Below are 22,319 nucleotides of genomic sequence, written 5' to 3' on the forward strand. Positions count from 1 at the left end.
GACGAATACAAACATTTCCCTTTCCTCTGGAAATAACTCATTGACGCCATCTTGATTTGTCAAATTTGCCGATCAAGCCGAAGTAGCGTTACGCCGGAAAGTATATAAATTAATTCGTTATTTAGTGCAGATATCTTATTTAAAAAGCCATAATCATGTCGGGTGGAAGCGGCGGCAACAGAAATGAGTGCAGAATATACGTCGGAAACCTACCCCCGGACATAAGGACAAAGGACATTCAAGATCTCTTTTACAAATTCGGCAAAGTTACATTCGTTGATTTGAAAAATAGAAAAGGTCCTCCATTCGCATTCGTGGAATTCGAAGATCCGAGGTAAGTCCTGCTATATTTAGCTTGTGTCAGTTGGTGAAATTGTTAGTGCCCCACATATTTGAAGACCGTAAACGTGACAGCCTTAAAAATGCAGATATCATATCAAGCATAGCATATATACCTACTGTCGAACATAGGTACATTATTTAGTTTATTACTATAGGTATTAGTGTTATGGATGATTTATTCATACGGTAATAACGCCAGCTCGAAGGGTAAACAAATTACTATCATTATCCGTATTTAAATCAGTGTAGGTACTTATCATTATTATCTTTTCAAGTTTCGGGGCCTCATAATGGTAGTTTACACATCGCCACCTAATTGAAATGCTAATTTAATGGTTGCAAATGATTTGTTCAGATTTTGCACCTACAGGCATGGATAACTATAACGTAATAATAAACATACGCTCCTCGGTACGGAGTGAACATGTCGAGCGTTTTTCGACTTAAAATAATATGGTCTGAAAAACGTTCAAAACACAATGAAATTATAGAGACCATTTTTAAATGGTGCTGAATTTATTGGTTTGTTGGTTAAATACATTTGTAACATTTGTACAATGTAATTAGTTATATCAGTACATTTGCAGCTATTGATAACATTTTGCTGATAACTGCTCTGTTAGGTATTTGTAATTTGTGTCATGTGAAGACTAGTTATTCAAACTATTTGTTTTGTATGAGGAAAAGATAATGTATATTATTTAAACACATTTCACTGAAATGTTTTATTTTTTTCCTTTACATTATTCAATTGGTTTGTGTTATTAGGACATGGTTCCTACACCCTTCTTCTTTATTAACGTAAGTTTTACATCTTACATCTATAGAGATGTAAGATGTCTTATGTTAATACAGAAACTTAATGAGTCTGTCAGTCTGGTTCCTATTAATAGCTTGTTGTTATGATGTAGGTATGTTTGTTGGGTTGTTCTCCCAAATCCACATTTTTATATGATTTAAAGAGAATTTAATATTAAATTCTCTAAACATTCATTTGGGATCATCCATTAATTACGTCACACGTTTAGGGGTAGGGACGGGTCCAGAAAATGTGACATGTTGTGACACGGGGGAGTCACAAGTCACAAAACTTTATGATGTCAGTTTAACTTCACTTGTGACTGAAAATTGTTTAGATTTTTTTGTATTCGCGGTACAATTAAATAAGCTAGTTTTTGAAACAATATATCGTTTTTATTCGTAAAATTTTATTCCTAATCGGTTTCGTGTCATATAATTTCTAATATTGCTTGGCAACATTTTATACTCTGTACATCTGACAGAGACGCAGAGGACGCCGTGCGCGCCCGCGACGGTTACGATTACGACGGCTACCGCCTGCGCGTGGAGTTCCCCCGCGGCGGCGGCGGCGGGCGCGGGCCGCGGGGCGGGGGCGCCGAGCGCTTCCCGCGCGGCGCCGGCCGCGGCCCGCCCGCGCGCCGCTCCGAGTACAGGGTGCTCGTCACCGGCCTACCGCCTTCTGGCTCGTGGCAGGTAAGCTACTGCTGAGTCAAGTTCCTTCCTCGCGGGGCGGGGGCGCCGAGCGCTTCCCGCGCGGCGCCGGCCGCGGCCCGCCCGCGCGCCGCTCCGAGTACAGGGTGCTCGTCACCGGCCTACCGCCTTCTGGCTCGTGGCAGGTAAGCTACTGCTGAGTCAAGTTCCTTCCTCGCGGGGCGGGGGCGCCGAGCGCTTCCCGCGCGGCGCCGGCCGCGGCCCGCCCGCGCGCCGCTCCGAGTACAGGGTGCTCGTCACCGGCCTACCGCCTTCTGGCTCGTGGCAGGTAAGCTACTGCTGAGTCAAGTTCCTCCCTCGCGGGGCGGGGGCGCCGAGCGCTTCCCGCGCGGCGCCGGCCGCGGCCCGCCCGCGCGCCGCTCCGAGTACAGGGTGCTCGTCACCGGCCTACCGCCTTCTGGCTCGTGGCAGGTAAGCTACTGCTGAGTCAAGTTCCTTCCTCGCGGGGCGGGGGCGCCGAGCGCTTCCCGCGCGGCGCCGGCCGCGGCCCGCCCGCGCGCTGCTCCGAGTACAGGGTGCTCGTCACCGGCCTACCGCCTTCTGGCTCGTGGCAGGTAAGCTACTGCTGAGTCAAGTTCCTTCCTCGCGGGGCGGGGGCGCCGAGCGCTTCCCGCGCGGCGCCGGCCGCGGCCCGCCCGCGCGCCGCTCCGAGTACAGGGTGCTCGTCACCGGCCTACCGCCTTCTGGCTCGTGGCAGGTAAGCTACTGCTGAGTCAAGTTCCTTCCTCGCGGGGCGGGGGCGCCGAGCGCTTCCCGCGCGGCGCCGGCCGCGGCCCGCCCGCGCGCCGCTCCGAGTACAGGGTGCTCGTCACCGGCCTACCGCCTTCTGGCTCGTGGCAGGTAAGCTACTGCTGAGTCAAGTTCCTTCCTCGCGGGGCGGGGGCGCCGAGCGCTTCCCGCGCGGCGCCGGCCGCGGCCCGCCCGCGCGCCGCTCCGAGTACAGGGTGCTCGTCACCGGCCTACCGCCTTCTGGCTCGTGGCAGGTAAGCTACTGCTGAGTCAAGTTCCTTCCTCGCGGGGCGGGGGCGCCGAGCGCTTCCCGCGCGGCGCCGGCCGCGGCCCGCCCGCGCGCCGCTCCGAGTACAGGGTGCTCGTCACCGGCCTACCGCCTTCTGGCTCGTGGCAGGTAAGCTACTGCTGAGTCAAGTTCCTCCCTCGCGGGGCGGGGGCGCCGAGCGCTTCCCGCGCGGCGCCGGCCGCGGCCCGCCCGCGCGCCGCTCCGAGTACAGGGTGCTCGTCACCGGCCTACCGCCTTCTGGCTCGTGGCAGGTAAGCTACTGCTGAGTCAAGTTCCTTCCTCGCGGGGCGGGGGCGCCGAGCGCTTCCCGCGCGGCGCCGGCCGCGGCCCGCCCGCGCGCCGCTCCGAGTACAGGGTGCTCGTCACCGGCCTACCGCCTTCTGGCTCGTGGCAGGTAAGCTACTGCTGAGTCAAGTTCCTTCCTCGCGGGGCGGGGGCGCCGAGCGCTTCCCGCGCGGCGCCGGCCGCGGCCCGCCCGCGCGCCGCTCCGAGTACAGGGTGCTCGTCACCGGCCTACCGCCTTCTGGCTCGTGGCAGGTAAGCTACTGCTGAGTCAAGTTCCTTCCTCGCGGGGCGGGGGCGTCGAGCGCTTCCCGCGCGCCGCTCCGAGTACAGGGTGCTCGTCACCGGCCTACCGCCCTTTGGCTCGTGGCAGGTAAGCTACTGCTGAGTCAAGTTCCTCCCCCGCGGGGCGGGAATTTACCATCACAATGCCACTCACAAACTTAATTGCTGATCTTGCATATTAAAGCAAAACATTTTGTTATAGGATCTGAAAGACCACATGCGCGAGGCCGGCGACGTGTGCTTCGCGGACACATTCAAAGATGGCACCGGGGTGGTGGAATTCTTGCGCCACGAAGACATGAAGTATGCCGTGAAGAAGTTGGACGATTCGAGGTTTAGGAGCCACGAGGTGAGTATCATTGTTAATTAAATTCCGAAAATTGTAATAAAAAATCTTCTGAAAATATGGTTTACGAATGGTCAATGAAAAGTGATCGTTAGTACTTGATTAATTTGCACTAAGCAGAGCTGTCCACTGGGGACTTTGGTGTATTATTGTGTTTCTAGAAATATATAGTAAAAATGTTGTTTTAGGGCGAGGTATCGTATATTCGAGTGAAGGAGGACTACGGCGGCGGGGGCGCCGACCGCTACAGTGGCGATCGGGACAGGTACGTGTTGCTAAACTTCGATTTACAAACTTTTTTAATTCTGGGAGGTTAGGTCTAGGTCTCTTGAGGTTAAAGGAACCAGTTTTTGTAAATGATTCAGTTATGTGTCTTAAACATAGTTATTCCCCAGATCGCGGTCGTACTCGCCCCGCCGCCGCGGCTCGCCGACGTACTCGCCGGTGCGGCGCTCCTACTCGCGCTCGCGCAGTCGCGACCGCTCCCCCCCGCCCTCCGCCGCCCGGGAGCGCGACCGCGACTACTGAACACTACGGAAACAGGTCGGTCCCACACAAATAGTTATACTCCACCTCCAGATCTAGACGTACTCGCCGGTGCGGCGCTCCTACTCGCGCTCGCGCAGTCGCGACCGCTCCCCCCCGCCCTCCGCCGCCCGGGAGCGCGACCGCGACTACTGAACACTACGGAAACAGGTCGGTCCCACACAAATAGTTATACTCCACCTCCAGATCTAGACGTACTCGCCGGTGCGGCGCTCCTACTCGCGCTCGCGCAGTCGCGACCGCTCCCCCCCGCCCTCCGCCGCCCGGGAGCGCGACCGCGACTACTGAACACTACGGAAACAGGTCGGTCCCACACAAATAGTTATACTCCACCTCCAGATCTAGACGTACTCGCCGGTGCGGCGCTCCTACTCGCGCTCGCGCAGTCGCGACCGCTCCCCCCCGCCCTCCGCCGCCCGGGAGCGCGACCGCGACTACTGAACACTACGGAAACAGGTCGGTCCCACACATATAGTTATACTCCACCTCCAGATCTAGACGTACTCGCCGGTGCGGCGCTCCTACTCGCGCTCGCGCAGTCGCGACCGCTCCCCCCCGCCCTCCGCCGCCCGGGAGCGCGACCGCGACTACTGAACACTACGGAAACAGGTCGGTCCCACACAAATAGTTATACTCCACCTCCAGATCTAGACGTACTCGCCGGTGCGGCGCTCCTACTCGCGCTCGCGCAGTCGCGACCGCTCCCCCCCGCCCTCCGCCGCCCGGGAGCGCGACCGCGACTACTGAACACTACGGAAACAGGTCGGTCCCACACAAATAGTTATACTCCACCTCCAGATCTAGACGTACTCGCCGGTGCGGCGCTCCTACTCGCGCTCGCGCAGTCGCGACCGCTCCCCCCCGCCCTCCGCCGCCCGGGAGCGCGACCGCGACTACTGAACACTACGGAAACAGGTCGGTCCCACACAAATAGTTATACTCCACCTCCAGATCTAGACGTACTCGCCGGTGCGGCGCTCCTACTCGCGCTCGCGCAGTCGCGACCGCTCCCCCCCGCCCTCCGCCGCCCGGGAGCGCGACCGCGACTACTGAACACTACGGAAACAGGTCGGTCCCACACAAATAGTTATACTCCACCTCCAGATCTAGACGTACTCGCCGGTGCGGCGCTCCTACTCGCGCTCGCGCAGTCGCGACCGCTCCCCCCCGCCCTCCGCCGCCCGGGAGCGCGACCGCGACTACTGAACACTACGGAAACAGGTCGGTCCCACACATATAGTTATACTCCACCTCCAGATCTAGACGTACTCGCCGGTGCGACCGCGACTACTGAACCTGAACACTACACAAACAGGTCGGTCCCACAAAATTACAGTACGAGTCGATAAATGTGAACTTTCTATGACAGTTCAAAAATGCCACAATAATTCCGGTCTCTGATTATTTCCTTTTCTTTTCTACCCTTAATTCACTTTTAATAAAATGCCCATTCACATGTAGTTACAAAATCCATTTTAATACCGTAAAGTAGAAATTTTAGCTCATCTCTATCATGTATTAATAGTATTAACCACTATTTACCTACAATTATTTTTCTCGTAACAAAAAGTCTTCTTTTCTTGAGTAACGTAGATGCATGTATCATTTTACCAAAAAAAATGTGTTTTCTTTGACTGCTTTTATATAACCATATCTGTGTGAATAGAAACCGGGACCAGTTTCCTATAAAACTACCGAGCTGATAACATTAGGACTTGAAAAAGTTGTAATTTTATCATAGTGGTGTTTTGTACGGAACAGGTGCCTGACCCTTGTTGATGTGTGTCGACAGCGGCGGCGGCGGCGGCGGCGCGGCGCGGCGACTAGCATAAGTTTACCTTCATGTATAGCGACTTGCCTCCTGACACCTCACGAGCATATTTCATATGTAGACTGTTTGACCAAGACTTATTTGGCAAACTGTGTATTCGATTTCAGGAATGACCGACAAAAAAGGAAACGTAAAAATCATTTTGAGTTTTACAGTGTCCTTTTTTGTCTAGAAATTGATAATATTTTAGAGTACAATTAAACAAAGCTAATTTTAAAAACAAAATTGTCGATTTAATATAGTAGAGTCAGGAGGTATCTCGCGCGATATGACGATTTGTATGACTAAAAGCGTTTTCTTTTGTTTCATCCACTGTGGATTGGATTGGCTCGGAGTTGCTTGCTGGATGAGGGCGTAGGATCGCGGATAGGATGCACTCTGCGCGGATCTTTGGATTTTTGGATCGTACCGAAGGATCGGATCTTTGGATTTTTTGGATCGTACTGAAGGATCGGATCTAGGATCTTTTGGATCGTACCGAAGGATCGAATCTAGGATTTTTTTGGATCGTACCGAAGGATCGGATCTCGGGATTTTTGGATCGTTGCAAAGGATTTCTGGATCTCGGACTTGCTTAAAAACTTTTGGATCGTGCATTGGATCGGATCGGATTGGACCGGACCAGGATCACGGATCTTTGGGTATGATTTTGAAATTTTTGCAAATAATTCTTTCTGTTGAGTGCACGCGGGCCGCGCGGGCGAGGGTCCCCATGTTGCACGGACGTGCCTTGCCTCTAATGGCTCACACACTTGGATTCACCAAAAAGTGACTTCAAGCTGTTTGAGTCATTAGAATTATTAATGAACGTTTATGCAACTCGGCAGCAACCTCCATTATGTAACTTTGATTGAAAAAGGCAAGACTAGCAAAGCTTTTACCACACAACTCTGCGAGTCTGCCTTTACTACTAAACATTATAATGCTTCAAATATTACATTCATGAATTATTAATTACTATTGTCATTATAAATAATCATTAAAAACCAATTTCGAGTTCATTGTGATGCTTATGAATTTTTTAACGTATGTTAAAACGCTCATTTCGTATTTGATGTTTTTAAGTAAAATTATGTGTACCAATGAATTAAGTATATTTAATAAGTTATAGTTATCCTTGCCGGCGTCACTCCAAAATATATTTATTTAAATGATGTGTATAGTCAGTGTCATTCAAAGCTATTTTGACACTTGACTATTAGTCGCGATGAGTTAAAATAAACATATGTAACTAAGGTTACGGTTTTTTTTTGGTGGGCGGAATGTTCAGTTTTCGCCTTTTTTCGGAATATTGGTTTTAGTATACCTATGTTACTTATTGCGGTTTTAGATATATTAAGGATAATTGAGACGCATTCCAAACAGTCTTTGTACTGTAAATTGTTTGAGTTGGTGGTATTTGTTTTGGAGCGGCGCCGACTCGCGGCGACTACATGGATGTTATTATGGGATTTTAAACTACTACTTCTAACTTTTAATCTAGGCGCACCGCACGAGTTGAATTTATCCTAAATTCAGAACCTGAATCTTTATGGTCACATTGTCTATGACTCGACTCAGTTTTTCAGATTCTTATAATTAAATCTAAACTCGAGTTCTTTTTAACTTGTTAGTGTCCCGAGTCTTGTAGAGACGTCCTTTTCAGAGATCTCTTGATTTTTTTTACAAAATTTGTAGATTATGTACACAAATCATACAACAACGCCTAATTTCTTTACTGTTATTTAGGAAAAACCTATAAAATTGTTGTCGGAGTCTTTATTCGGAGGCTCGAGTCCTTTTGAGTTGCTCTTAAAAAAGACTCAACTCGGGATTTAAAAGACTCAGAAGTGTTTTAAGCGCCGAGTCTCGTAAAAACGAGCTGAGTTCTTCAAATTCAGACTCAAAGGACTCGAGTTCCTACCAACACTATCTAGGACACCTGTTCTTTTATGGAAATATTTTTATGGTCACAGAATAAGTGTTTGGTGCGGCTAAGAAACCGTTTCTTAAATATTTAACCTAACTAGTAGTTGAACTTGATAATTAACATAGTCAAAAGGATGCCTCGCAATTATTGAAGCATAACTAACACATTATGGAACATCACCTTTTGATGTCAATCGCTCAATGACCTAATTCTCGACTCGATTGAGGTGCGAGGTAAACATTAGCCCTTATAACTGGGTCAGTGCCCTGATACAATGTTATATTATAGATTCTCGCATGAGCTGTTATAGTAATTGTTATTTTTATTAGGCTCAATCGATTATAAAGTGTCAATACTAATCGATCTAAGGTCATGATACAATGTTAGCGCCTTGGCCTTTTTGAGCCGCGGCCAAAAATCATTTCCTTGGCGCCTCTTGGGCGACAACTTGGCTATTATGACCGTGTCGGGACTAATTGACGAATATAATCGTAGCACAATCGATATTCGAGGTTAAATATACGTATTTGCTATGAAAATATAATTCAATAAGATTCGCTTTCAACGTAGAATCTTGAAATCTATTCATTACAGAAAATATTAGAATTTGCATATCAGAAGTAAATCAGTATTTTTCGTACATAAATTATCTCAATAATTCTCTCCTCTAAACATTAGTCGACTTTTTAGGTCAATAGGTTAGTGGTATTTTGCTAATAAAATAGTGGTGTGGTAGAAAGTAGCTCACAAGTCACCCACTTACACTCAAATTTTAATAGGCGAGAAGGCGAGTTTTTTTTTATAGAGTTAGAATAGTTAGATTATTGTAGGTAAGTAGCACTTTAAAACACACAATAAATATTATTAAAATCCCGTGTACCATCTTTGTATCGCTTACCCTCGCCCATCGCGATTCCCTAACACTTGCTTTTCGATGTTTCTACACCCGTAGGTATAGCACAAGTGCACCGCGACAACTTGCGCGCGAGATAGACTACCCGCCTTTCTAACTTTATTCATTGGGATGATGACACATGATTTTTATAAACAATTAAGTAGTTAAATAAATAGAAAATGAGCAATCACAATAAATTGGACACCAAAAAATAAATGAATAAAAACATACAAAACCACAGTTATATATTTCTAAAATGATAAAAATGTTCCCATTGCATGTTATTGAAAAATTGAATGTTTTACCCTCATAATAAGCGTGACGTCGCTTCAGAGTACCGTTTGTCTTCTAGCCTTTTAATAATGGACGGGTATAGTCTATCTCTTGCGCGATACTGCCGCGGCCCACTCGTGCTAGCCCTATAGGCTCCGGAGCGATCGCTTCCCGCCCTAGTAGCTAACTAGCATGCTACGCCGAGTGTGTGACTGGTCTTTACTCTGAGCAAGCGGGAGGTATGTTAGACGGCCGAGCGCTAGGCGAGGCCTATAATATCACAAATGTATATGTACTTGTAATTTAGGTTCTGCATTCCATGCCGACACAGTTTGATGGACTCAATAAATTCCTTTAAAAAATTGGTTGTTTTATTTATAACAAATCTTAATACAGGAAATACTTATTTAGGTAACTATCCAAATGGTGATAGCGAGATATAATGACTTTTCATCGTTTTGTTTTTTTCCCAAAAAATGTAACTGAGTGGAGCTTTATGTATGGGATGAAATTTAATTTTTCTCAAGAGAATTTTTATATTTCTACAGCTAGAAAGACATGCAATAGCACTCAACTTTTTTTATTTATTTGATAGTAGACTAGTAGTTGAACTTGATAATTAACATAGTCAAAAGGATGCCTCGCAATTATTGAAGCATAACTAACACATTATGGAACATCACCTTTTGATGTCAATCGCTCAATGACCTAATTCTCGACTCGATTGAGGTGCGAGGTAAACATTAGCCCTTATAACTGGGTCAGTGCCCTGATACAATGTTATATTATAGATTCTCGCATGAGCTGTTATAGTAATTGTTATTTTTATTAGGCTCAATCGATTATAAAGTGTCAATACTAATCGATCTAAGGTCATGATACAATGTTAGCGCCTTGGCCTTTTTGAGCCGCGGCCAAAAATCATTTCCTTGGCGCCTCTTGGGCGACAACTTGGCTATTATGACCGTGTCGGGACTAATTGACGAATATAATCGTAGCACAATCGATATTCGAGGTTAAATATACGTATTTGCTATGAAAATATAATTCAATAAGATTCGCTTTCAACGTAGAATCTTGAAATCTATTCATTACAGAAAATATTAGAATTTGCATATCAGAAGTAAATCAGTATTTTTCGTACATAAATTATCTCAATAATTCTCTCCTCTAAACATTAGTCGACTTTTTAGGTCAATAGGTTAGTGGTATTTTGCTAATAAAATAGTGGTGTGGTAGAAAGTAGCTCACAAGTCACCCACTTACACTCAAATTTTAATAGGCGAGAAGGCGAGTTTTTTTTTATAGAGTTAGAATAGTTAGATTATTGTAGGTAAGTAGCACTTTAAAACACACAATAAATATTATTAAAATCCCGTGTACCATCTTTGTATCGCTTACCCTCGCCCATCGCGATTCCCTAACACTTGCTTTTCGATGTTTCTACACCCGTAGGTATAGCACAAGTGCACCGCGACAACTTGCGCGCGAGATAGACTACCCGCCTTTCTAACTTTATTCATTGGGATGATGACACATGATTTTTATAAACAATTAAGTAGTTAAATAAATAGAAAATGAGCAATCACAATAAATTGGACACCAAAAAATAAATGAATAAAAACATACAAAACCACAGTTATATATTTCTAAAATGATAAAAATGTTCCCATTGCATGTTATTGAAAAATTGAATGTTTTACCCTCATAATAAGCGTGACGTCGCTTCAGAGTACCGTTTGTCTTCTAGCCTTTTAATAATGGACGGGTATAGTCTATCTCTTGCGCGATACTGCCGCGGCCCACTCGTGCTAGCCCTATAGGCTCCGGAGCGATCGCTTCCCGCCCTAGTAGCTAACTAGCATGCTACGCCGAGTGTGTGACTGGTCTTTACTCTGAGCAAGCGGGAGGTATGTTAGACGGCCGAGCGCTAGGCGAGGCCTATAATATCACAAATGTATATGTACTTGTAATTTAGGTTCTGCATTCCATGCCGACACAGTTTGATGGACTCAATAAATTCCTTTAAAAAATTGGTTGTTTTATTTATAACAAATCTTAATACAGGAAATACTTATTTAGGTAACTATCCAAATGGTGATAGCGAGATATAATGACTTTTCATCGTTTTGTTTTTTTCCCAAAAAATGTAACTGAGTGGAGCTTTATGTATGGGATGAAATTTAATTTTTCTCAAGAGAATTTTTATATTTCTACAGCTAGAAAGACATGCAATAGCACTCAACTTTTTTTATTTATTTGATAGTAGACAAAAATAGAAGCGTGACAGAGTGGTCAGAAACAAGACAACGAAAATAATTTTGACTTTAATTACCACTCCCTTAATGACCACTTATAATGTACATTGATACCTTTTGTTTTAATATTTGTACTGATCGTTGATAATAATATCGAGCCTTTTCACTATTTGGAAATTTTAACATTTCAGAATAAGATTGAGCTTTTTTTATTTTCATTGGTTTATGAAATTATTTCACATTAAAATTTAGATATTTAAATTAGATAAATATGATGAAAAAAATGAAACAATGAAAATGTTAGCATTAATTTATAAAAAGGAAAATACGAATACCAAATTGTGGTAAATTCATTGATCTTTAATAAAATTCACTTATCTAACTTAGTTTTACACTTATTTTTTATTAAATAATAAAATCTATCGTATCAGTAACAATAACAACCAGTCAATAGTGTGGTCATGTAAAATAGGTATGAGGTATAATGACACTCCTCACTTTGTTCTATTTAAGTCGTGCAAAGTAGGCTTAGACGGACTCGATGTGTTCTTGGCATCCAAATGGTTCAATAAGAAGTTCCCTGGTAGTTAGATCTTGAATCCCGAATGTATAGCGGTGACGCCGAAGGTGAGGTTTTCGTAGGTGACCTGTCTGAAGCCTGCGTCTTCGATCATGGACTTGAACTTCTCCTGGAATGATAAGTACAGTTGCATAAGTTTGCCTGCGTTTTTCACAATCCTTAAATTCTACTGCTGTGGTACCTTTTGGTTGAAAAGTCACAAAGCTAGACACCCCTCGCTGAAGGCCTACCACGAAATTAGAAGTATCGTTATCTGCCTCTCTGTCGCTCTTGCATATTCGAGCGATAGAGTCCCTGGGACTGAAGGATTTAGTTTCTAATACAAACCTGGTTAGGGAACTGACGTATGCTTTCAACTAGGTACTGGTAGGGCTTCCACTGGCCTGCGATAAGCTGCCCCAGCACTGGGATCACCTGGAAGGAGTATTTGTCGTATGCCCTGAAAAAGGGGTATTCAGTTAGGTAATTATTATTGCTGAATAGAAAAAAAATAATCTGATCATTGCAAGTATCAGTCACATGCAATAATATGTTAAAACGTAGGCTGCAAAGATAATGACACGATCATATTTGTAGCGCAACTACAGAGCATACTATTGCAGGGTGATTGCACAGTCAAAGAATTTGATTGGAATGGAAGTGGTGAATAAAAAAAAATCTCACTAAATCTACCTTGGATCTATAGAGAATAAAGGCATGTTTGTACTAATAGTCTTGCCGACTGTATGTTGACAGCTTACCACTGTAAAGCCTCGTTGGGCAGATGGCTGAACTCGAGACACATGAAGCGGCCGCCGGGCGCCAGCACGCGGTATGCCTCTTCTAGCACCTGGAAAGACAATTTTGGTAATTTAAAGCCTAAGTATTCATCAAAAACCAGATAAATCTTAAAACATTCATGAAATGAAACTGGTCTGCACATCAAAATTTTTTTTACTGTACCTTATCAATATGTGTGCAGTTGCGGATGCCAAAGGCGATGGTGTAAGCTGTGTAGCTGTCGTCAGCTTGTGGTAACTTCTCTGCATCTCCGCACACCCAGTCAATGTCCACTCCGCATGTCTCCGGCGTGTAGCCCTGTCTAAAAATATAGAGAACAACATTAAAACATTATTTTTTCAGTGTCCTCTTGGCAAATAAAAAAAAATCGTGAGTTCAAGCCTCGCTTGCGCCTGGTACCTAAAGCAAAAAAATGCTCTTAGAAAAAAAGAGGGTGTAAAATTATGTAGGTGACTTGTATTGTAAAATACATTGCCAAGAAACGGGTTAAAGAGATTGGAGGTTCAAAGAATAGTTTGTAGTTACAGTAGACTAATCATATACTAATAGCCGGGTCCACACAGAGCGAGCATACGCGTGTTGAATCGACATTTTTAAACGTGCCGAGGCACGTCTACACCGGCCGTTTTGTGCGCGAGGACATTGCCTCGCGCGTATGCTCGCTCTGTGTGGACCCGGCTATTAGGACATCATTGAGCTAAATCCAACTACCTTTGTGCCCTGAGTTTGCCCACATCGAGCATTGCTTGGTTGATATCGCAGACAGTGACGGCACTCCGTCTGCCCTCTGTTGCAAGACCCAGGTTCTTCAGATAGTTTATGTAGCGGAATGTTATGTCCCCTGTAATCCAAGAACATAATTAGTCACTAAAATAGGATAAACAGACAGAACTGAAGATTGGTATTTGTTAGATTAATATAACTTTTGACCATAATGAAGGTCAATAATGTGTAAGAATTATAAATAATCATTACACATAAATACAACCAATGTTTCATTTAAATCAATTGAATATTAATAAGACTATCTCATCTTAGCTGCATAATTCACTGCATTTTTATTGTGCTGTGGTAATCATTTGTTTTCCCAAAATTGTTTTTTGAAAGGTTGCATGTTTAAATCTTCCATTTTACTTTCAATTAAAATAAGCATAAAATTAAATAAATAATTGTCTGATACCTGTGCCACCAGCAACATCTAGCAGCTTGGTCCCATGTGTGGGAGCCAGGCGCTGCATGAAGATGTCCTTCCATAACCGGTGAATGCCCAGTGACATGGCATCATTCATTACATCATACTTCTCCGCCACGGTCTCAAATACATTGTGTACTGAAAAACAAAGATATTGCAAAATTTAATTTTTTGTTCACTATTAGTTGGAGATGATTACTTTTGCAATGCTTGTCAGTAGTATATTTTTTTGGTTATCAAAATATCACTCAATTGTACGTAAAGGTACAGCTATAGTTACGAGTTACGACACTTATAAGAGAGTGTAGGTAATAAGAATTACAAAGTCAAGGATTTTAATCTTACACTAACCTTTTTTCCACTTCTCTTTCTCATCGACTGTTTCGAAGCCGAAATGAGTCTGTTTAGATTTTTCGCTTTCGTTGACTTTTTCAAACGTCTGGGTACTTAGCCCTCGTAGTCGCATGTGACTGCTAGATCGTCCCAGTTTAGCTAACTTTAAAACTGAATTTCTCAACGCCATAGCTTCAGCAGCTTATTTATTATTTTCTTTGAATCCTATTGGAATAAAAATAAATACGCACGGCGCACGAGTCAGCTGTTAAATCCCGAATGTCAATGTCACATTGACAGTCCGTTTAAATACTGCATTGCCTTATTACATTTTGCTAAATTTAGAATAGAATAGAATATTTATTGCTCTCATGTCAATTTAGTGACTAACAAGAGGGACGCCGCTATACGTGAGACGCGATAAGAGATACATTCTATCGTTTCTCACGTATAGCGGCGTCCCTCTTGTTAGTCACTAAATTAGGATAGTGTAATAAGCTCTTTATGTAACATTTTGATATATTCGTGTAGTATCAAAACGCAATTTTGGCACGAGATAAACCTTTTCTTTGCACGCATAGTCTGGGACGATAACTGAAGGAGTAGCATACATTAAAAGCTTTAATAATGGCAAAAAATTATAAAAAATATAGATATCAAACTTGGTTTACTATCTTAGATTAGAAAATATTATTAATAAAATATAAATAAAATGTTTATTGTGACGTAATCCATCGTCACAAAACGGACGCAAAACCTAACCCAATGCAAATCGGAATAATGCTGTCATTGCCGCAAAGTCAAATCAAATCACACAATGATTTCGGCGAAATGTATGACTAATAAAAATGTACTTCTTTTAGCATAATTTCCATGTTTTAAACTTGTTTCGAGTTAATAAACAAGTATTGTTATTACCTCCTTAATGTTACTTTAGCATCAAGTCTTATTAAAATGGGTTCTGCATCGGAAGATGGTAAGTAAATAAACTTGTTTATAAACATTAAAGTTTTGATTTTCTGACCTTGAGTACAGTAACAAGTTAGTTTTAATACGCCGAGTTTCTTGCTGGCCCATATTAATTGGGATACTCTCCTATAATTTAGGAGGGATTTAACTCATCTCGGGTCAGAGGTGTAGGGTTAGAGCCGGCGTCGTTTTATTGACCTTCATAAGCGCATTGTACAGATTTAGTGTATATATAATAAAATTGTTTTCCATTGTATTTTCTCGGAAACTTTCGTATTTCTCAGTACTTTTTGTACCGACACTGACTGAAATAGCAAGACATATACACGTATGGACCGTTTCCGTGAAAATACGATGGAAAATAATTATGCACTAGATATGTAATATGTGACGTTTTCAACCAGAAGGTACCACATTGTCGCTTGTCGATAAGGTTGATTTCAAATTAATGCTGTATGGAAATAGCGCCTTATTGACAACCGACAATAAGTACCCTTTTGATTGAGAACGGCACATATGTTTATTTTATCTTTATCTAATAATAAACACGAAAAAAATGTTTTACTATTCAATTTCCCCTTCTGGGTTCTAAGTTACACAAAGATTTTATTAATCTGTATTTTATAAGTTTTATTTTATTTTCATGGGTGAACCTTAGGAACCTTAAGTTCGTAAATTGAATACACAGTGTATGCTGAGCATGAGTTGGAGCACTTCACTCAGCGGTATTCATGGGACTGTGGTGTGGCCTGTGTCACAATGCTGTTGGACCCAGCACAACGTCAGGAGCTGTTAGACAACTTTGAGCCGATCTGCAAGGAAGAGGGCTTCGGACAAATCACATGGACCATTGATCTGTGTTATTTGTTGAAGAAGTAAGTGAAGACTTGATTTTTTTAGGATATTTGGGCTAGTGTAATACCTAAGTTGTGTTTTATATTCTGGATATTAAACTGACAGTTTTTTTAAAATTATTTTATTTGGCTTACAAAACAAGTTACAGACATTTACAGAAATTACATTAATGACTTACAGTTCAGATCTGGACTATAACTCTATATATTGTGTGCACAGAAGGAAAGAAACATTCAGTTAACATATAACGTTTAATTGCCCTTTTTATTACCCAATCAATTAGCATTGTGCATATTAAGATTGTTATGTCGTATTTAGTATGTAATAGAGTGAGTTCATTTTTGTATGCATTGCGTGATTCGCCCGATGGACGCCGCAGCGTAGTAGTCAACAAATTCGCACGGCTGACTAATAGCACTGACGGCTCAGCGGTACAACGTCGGACTAGCGATCGTATGGGCGAGGGTTCAAACCCCGGTGGCGCATCATCTTTTTCAAAATTTTTAAAGATATTTTTCATACTTATATTAATGCATTACATTCGGCAAGTCATTCCAGCTCATGTCTTTGAAAGATTAATATGGTTGGTGTGTAAACTATGTACCCGCCATAGACATCGAAATTGCAAATGTAAAATTAGATTGCAAAATGCAATCACCGTTTATTAACTAAGTTTGATACTTATTACGGACATTATTATTGTTTTGTTTTGTGAGTGACAGTACGGCGAAGGGGTAAGTGCTAGTGGCTAAGCAAACACTGCCAATGTACATTAAATAAATAATAAAATATAATGCCTCTAAAAGGGGACTGGCATAGTTAAAGTAAATCCTTTGTTTTAGCCTGTGGACATGCCCTTCAAGGTTCGGTCGAAAATACGACCACTAACTCGATAAAGCACAGTTGTCACGCTAGCCGGCGTATCTTTGGAATAGCAGGATTCCCAGACCTTAGCGGTTTAAACTCCTCTTGGCGTCCAACATATAGTTTTAATTTAGTCGTAGGATTATTAGCATTTAGTGCCCTCGTGTGTGTTTAGAATATAATCTTAAATTGTTTACCGACGTTTCATTAGATATAATTCCCTGGCATCACACGTAATAAGATATTAAAATCAAAGTTTAAGTAGCAACGACAATTGTGCATCACCTAGGCTAATAGAACTAATTAGTTCCTAAACACTAAGGGTAATTAGCTTACTCGAACATTTAGGTTCATTCTAAGCACTAAAACGGACTATATTTGTCTTCAGGTTTGAGATCCCTCACTGCATGCATACCACTATGATGGGGGTGAACGAGGCCCACAGGAAACACAACTACTACCGGAATATCATTGATAAGGTGAGGCCTATTCATTAATTAAAGTATACAAACCATAGAGTCCTTGCTAATATTATTTGTCTTGAATTACTTAAGGGTATGAGCTTCTTGGGGGGTGGAGATGGGTATAGTTAATGCTATCTCTACTAAGCTCGTTCACTTACGTACTAACGATGGCATTCTGTTAACAAAAGCCATTATTTCTTTTGTGTGAGCGCGTGGCCTTTTTGTGCCTGAGGCTCACACACAATGGCCACGCGCTCACTCAAAAGAAATAATGGCTTTTGTTTAACAGAATGCCATTGTTAGTACAGGTAAGTGAACGAGCTCAGTAGAGATAGCGTTAACTATAGATGATATTGTGAAGATAGCTGGAAATACATGAACTCGGCAAGCTAAAGACAGAGATCATTGGAAGGGCTTGGAGGAGGCCTTTGCCCAAAAATGGGTACCTCACCTAGAATGTAGGATATAAGTTAGTTAGTGTTAAATCTATTTTGTAATATTTTGTGAGAATAAAGGCTTTATTATTATTTATTATTATTATGAGCTTCTTTGTGTTGTTATTGTTCCATTGACCAGGGAAATATATAGTGGTACATTGTCTTAAAAGAAATGCTGTAAGTAAGTAAGTAAATAATCTTTATTGTGCACCATAAAGTTAAAAAAAATACACAGAAAGCGAAATACAAGCTTAAGACTAGGTAACAACAACAACAGGCGGTCTGCTGCTCTATTACATTCTACTATACAACATGCTTAGTAAGAGTTATAAATAAGGTTTCCCTGCGGCAGCCATTCTAAAAGTGTGCTCCGCGGACCTCTAGAGCTCCGCGAGAAAAAACAATAACCAGCTCTTCTATGTCTGGTCCACAGTTCAATAGTGACGAACTAACATTTTTAATTTGGTAATATAAAAAGTTTGAGAACCGCTGCCCTGGGGAAAGTCAACCATGGCAACAAGTGACCAGAAAAAGTTGGTGTATTCACTTACATAGTATGTAGGTATACAAATCCTCTTTATTGCACAAGCTCAGAATAAATGTACGTGGAAACACACATATGACATAATACATGAAGACAGAGGTAAACAACAGGCGGCCTTATGGCCAAAGAGCGATCTAGGTATTATGTACCTACAATTTTCGTTTAGCCTACAGCACAGAATAAGTAATAGTATTATCATACAGAACGGCCATGCACCGCCCCGCCCCGATTCGAATTACCTCGCCCCGCGACAGAAATCTGGCGGACTTCTGGCGTACTCCCAGTACTATTTTTAAGCAACTTACTCACACTATGACGCATGACGCGTGTCCAGACTTGCCGTTCACACATAGAAACGCAAGTGATTTTTGATTTATAGCGTGTCCGCCCTGTGCCCACAGTATGGTTGACTGTTTAATAGGACCGCCCCCGCATCTCTCAACGCTTCGATTCCGCAAACGCCGCAGGCATAGAGTTGGTAGAAGGCCACCTGCCAATTGACGCCATAGTGCGTCATCTACGACACGGCCCGGCGTTATTGCTGATCGACGCAGGACTGTTGTCGTGTGATCTCTGTAAGCACAACAAGCTGAAGGCCGATTTTAGGTAAGATAGATCAACTGGCCATTGGATTGGACGCTAAAGGGGCATTCCACGAGAAATTTCATATCCCTTAATTGTGTGTTAGTTTTGCTGCCAGGTCATTTGGATGGTGTCTTAATCTATGGTGATATGCCTTAGTTGCATGAAGAATTTCTTTCTTAAAATTATTGATTTGCAAGTATTTATGTATTTCCTAGTTGGTTGTGTTGTGAGTTTAAACTTAAATACGTAATTAATTTAATGTTTTTAATTTTAGGCGCTGCTTCGGCGGCTCTTTCACCGGCCACTACGTCCTCCTAGTGGGCGTCCGTCGCAACAAACTGCTGTACCGGGACCCCGCCTTAAGGCCACGCACATGTGCCACCAGCATGGCGCGCATGGAGCGGGCTAGAGCGCCGCCTACTGATAGAGACGTTATACTTGTTTATAAGGAGTACAGGAGGTGACCAGCTCTACCGTTACCGACCCCGCCTTAAGGCCACGCGCATGTGCCACCAGCATGGCGCGCATGGAGCGGGCTAGAGCGCCGCCTACTGATAGAGACGTTATACTTGTTTATAAGGAGTACAGGAGGTGACCAGCTCTACCGTTACCGACCCCGCCTTAAGGCCACGCGCATGTGCCACCAGCATGGCGCGCATGGAGCGGGCTAGAGCGCCGCCTACTGACAGAGACGTTATTCGTGTGTATTAGGAGTACAGGAGGTGACACAAGAGACAAGGTTTTATTTATTCATTGTTACTTATTTACAAGTGTGTTCCGAAAAAATATGTTTACTACTTAAAAACTTAACACACGGTGGACTTGGTCACATTTTCTTTAGTGTATGATATCTATACCTGTTTATATACGAATTAATTATTGTCCATGACAAAAAGTTTTTTTAAGCAATTGTTTATATTAATACAAAATGGCCGTATCAATGACAGACAATTATTCAGTTAAGTATCATTGTCATAATGATTTACAGGAAAGAAATAAATATTTATTTTTCATAAAATGGTACTTTTTCTGAATACCTATGATAGGTATACCTAAAAAACTAATATTTATTTATTTAACTAAAATAAATTACAGAAAGAATTAAGAAAAAACTAAAAGATACTTAAACAATAAACAAATTACAAACTAAATAATAATACTAAATAATACTAAAGTAAAAATAAACTTAAAAATACTTACATAAAAGGCCCTTCTAAATTTTGCCCCCTAGGCAAGGTGCCCATCACGCAGGCGGCATTCCCGCACTGGATTGCTATAGCCAATCTTTGCGCGAGAAAGCCGCCCGCGCGAGGGTCATCTGTATACCTATATTTTTTACACTATGTTAAATAACCATTTAAATTGCACACGCAAGGTTGGATACTCCCAATTAGTTAAATTAAATACTATCACTCGTTCAGTTAATATTTTTAAGGACATTAATTGCCTCCTTTCCTACTTTACTACGAAATACGATCACTAATTCACTAGACATATAAATACAAATAGTTAATTTACCAAACTTGATTATTATTTTTTTCAAATTGACAACACATTGAATTTAACATAAATTAGATTTTACAAGTAAGCTTATATCCATCGGCCCCAAACTAGGCGCAGCCTGTATCTCGGCAACCGGGAAAATAGATTTTAATGAGAGATTTTAATTAAACTTAACCTTTATAAAACTATGAAAACGGATTATATCGCGTATATTGAATTTATAATACATCCCGACGTTTCGAACTCTTTACAGCGTTCGTGGTCAACGGGTGACTGAGGAAAAATTACAAAGTGCAAAAATACCCACATACTAAAATAATGAACAATCATAGACTACAAACTTTAAGGCTGGTTGTACATGAAAAATCGGTTCATAAGGCTAGTTATACACTATAATTATTTTTCAACCCCCTCCTACCCTCCTACAATTTAGGAGGGAATTAAATCTTCTCGGGTCCGTGGTGTAGGGTTGGAGCCGGCATAGTTTTTATCGCGTATATATATATATATATATATCTTTACTTGAAAAATAATTATAGTGTATAACTAGCCTTATGAACCGATTTTTCATGTACAACCAGCCTTAAAGTTTGTAGTCTATGATTGTTCATTATTTTAGTATGTGGGTATTTTTGCACTTTGTAATTTTTCCTCAGTCACCCGTTGACCACGAACGCTGTAAAGAGTTCGAAACGTCGGGATGTATTATAAATTCAATATACGCGATATAATCCGTTTTCATAGTTTTATTTCATGAGTAACTATCGCGGTAACCGAAGACAATATTAACCTTTATAATTATTGAAGACATTGTACTTAGTGGCTAAAGTTAGATTTAACGTTTTCTTAGAAACCGAAACTAAGTAGGTAAGTAGGTATTTACATAATATTAATAACTAGTTTTGTGCGTTTTATATAATATAACCCATTTTCCATTGACTGTCAACTTTTGTACAATCAGTGTACAAAAAAGATTGTGTTACGTTACGTCACTTAAGATAAATTTACACCATTCACCTCGAGCCTCCTCCACACTCGTGCGCGAAGCCGCGAACGCGAGTGTGGAGTCTAGTTCGCTAATCAGCGAAATCGACTACACACTCGCGTCACAGATTAATAAATAGTTACTACGTAACTCGCGTTCGCGGCTTCGCGCCGCGTAGTCTGGTATACTACTCTTTGAGCGGCCTTCATAATTTCATGAACATTGGACATTGGACACATCAACACAGTTTAGGCCTCATTCTCACAAGCGCTTTTTCGACACGCCTTTGAATGACACAAATAGAAACATGTGTATTTATTCAAACGATGGCGGTAGCGCTTTTTATCAATGGATTTTCGACTTTAAGCCTTTGTCTTTAAATCGAATTTAGCGTGCGGGCAGATTCAAGCGCTTTTTTAACCCGCGTTGAAAAAGCGCTCGAGAGTATGAGGCCTAAATTCAATTTGACCATAGACAATTTGAGTCAGTAAAAGCGTAATGCAAAAATACCTAATAATAAATGAAAATGATAGTCTCGTCTAGTTTATTCTATGCCCGGGGAATCCCCGCTGGCGACCGACGCACTCTTGCTGCGTTGTGTTAAGGACCATTTTCCGATGACTCTTTATCGCTTAATCTCGGATCACATGTGGCCATTAAATCTGTTTTCAATGGTTATCTGCAGTTTCGATTTATTTGTTCTTTGATACTTAATATCATCCTTATTTTTT

General features: G+C 42.2%; 3 protein-coding genes across 3 annotated transcripts; 2 read left to right on the forward strand and 1 right to left on the reverse strand.

Moving 5' to 3' along the window:
- Nucleotides 1–26: 26 nt before the first annotated feature.
- LOC134749969 (serine/arginine-rich splicing factor 1B) lies at nucleotides 27–11,379 on the forward strand. Its single transcript, XM_063685007.1, has 5 exons — nucleotides 27–334; nucleotides 1,626–1,836; nucleotides 3,642–3,788; nucleotides 3,974–4,050; nucleotides 4,181–11,379. Exons 1-5 carry the CDS (start codon nucleotides 156–158, stop codon nucleotides 4,311–4,313), a joined length of 747 nt encoding a protein of 248 aa, XP_063541077.1. The 5' UTR covers nucleotides 27–155; the 3' UTR covers nucleotides 4,314–11,379.
- A 457-nt stretch (nucleotides 11,380–11,836) lies between these two features.
- LOC134749945 (2-methoxy-6-polyprenyl-1,4-benzoquinol methylase, mitochondrial) lies at nucleotides 11,837–14,644 on the reverse strand. The gene is made up of 7 exons (XM_063684976.1): nucleotides 14,401–14,644; nucleotides 14,038–14,187; nucleotides 13,569–13,698; nucleotides 13,020–13,158; nucleotides 12,818–12,906; nucleotides 12,405–12,516; nucleotides 11,837–12,186 (listed from the first exon to the last, which is right to left on the reverse strand). Exons 1-7 carry the CDS (start codon nucleotides 14,570–14,572, stop codon nucleotides 12,085–12,087), a joined length of 894 nt encoding a protein of 297 aa, XP_063541046.1. The 5' UTR covers nucleotides 14,573–14,644; the 3' UTR covers nucleotides 11,837–12,084.
- A 537-nt stretch (nucleotides 14,645–15,181) lies between these two features.
- On the forward strand, nucleotides 15,182–20,118 carry LOC134749833 (protein GUCD1). Its single transcript, XM_063684829.1, has 5 exons — nucleotides 15,182–15,358; nucleotides 16,040–16,226; nucleotides 17,459–17,549; nucleotides 18,937–19,121; nucleotides 19,375–20,118. The coding sequence occupies exons 1-5, from the start codon at nucleotides 15,337–15,339 to the stop codon at nucleotides 19,562–19,564; spliced, it is 675 nt and encodes a 224-aa protein (XP_063540899.1). The 5' UTR covers nucleotides 15,182–15,336; the 3' UTR covers nucleotides 19,565–20,118.
- Nucleotides 20,119–22,319: the final 2,201 nt, after the last annotated feature.

Source organism: Cydia strobilella, chromosome 19, assembly GCF_947568885.1.
Source record: "Cydia strobilella chromosome 19, ilCydStro3.1, whole genome shotgun sequence".
NCBI classification, from domain to species: Eukaryota; Metazoa; Arthropoda; class Insecta; order Lepidoptera; family Tortricidae; genus Cydia; species Cydia strobilella.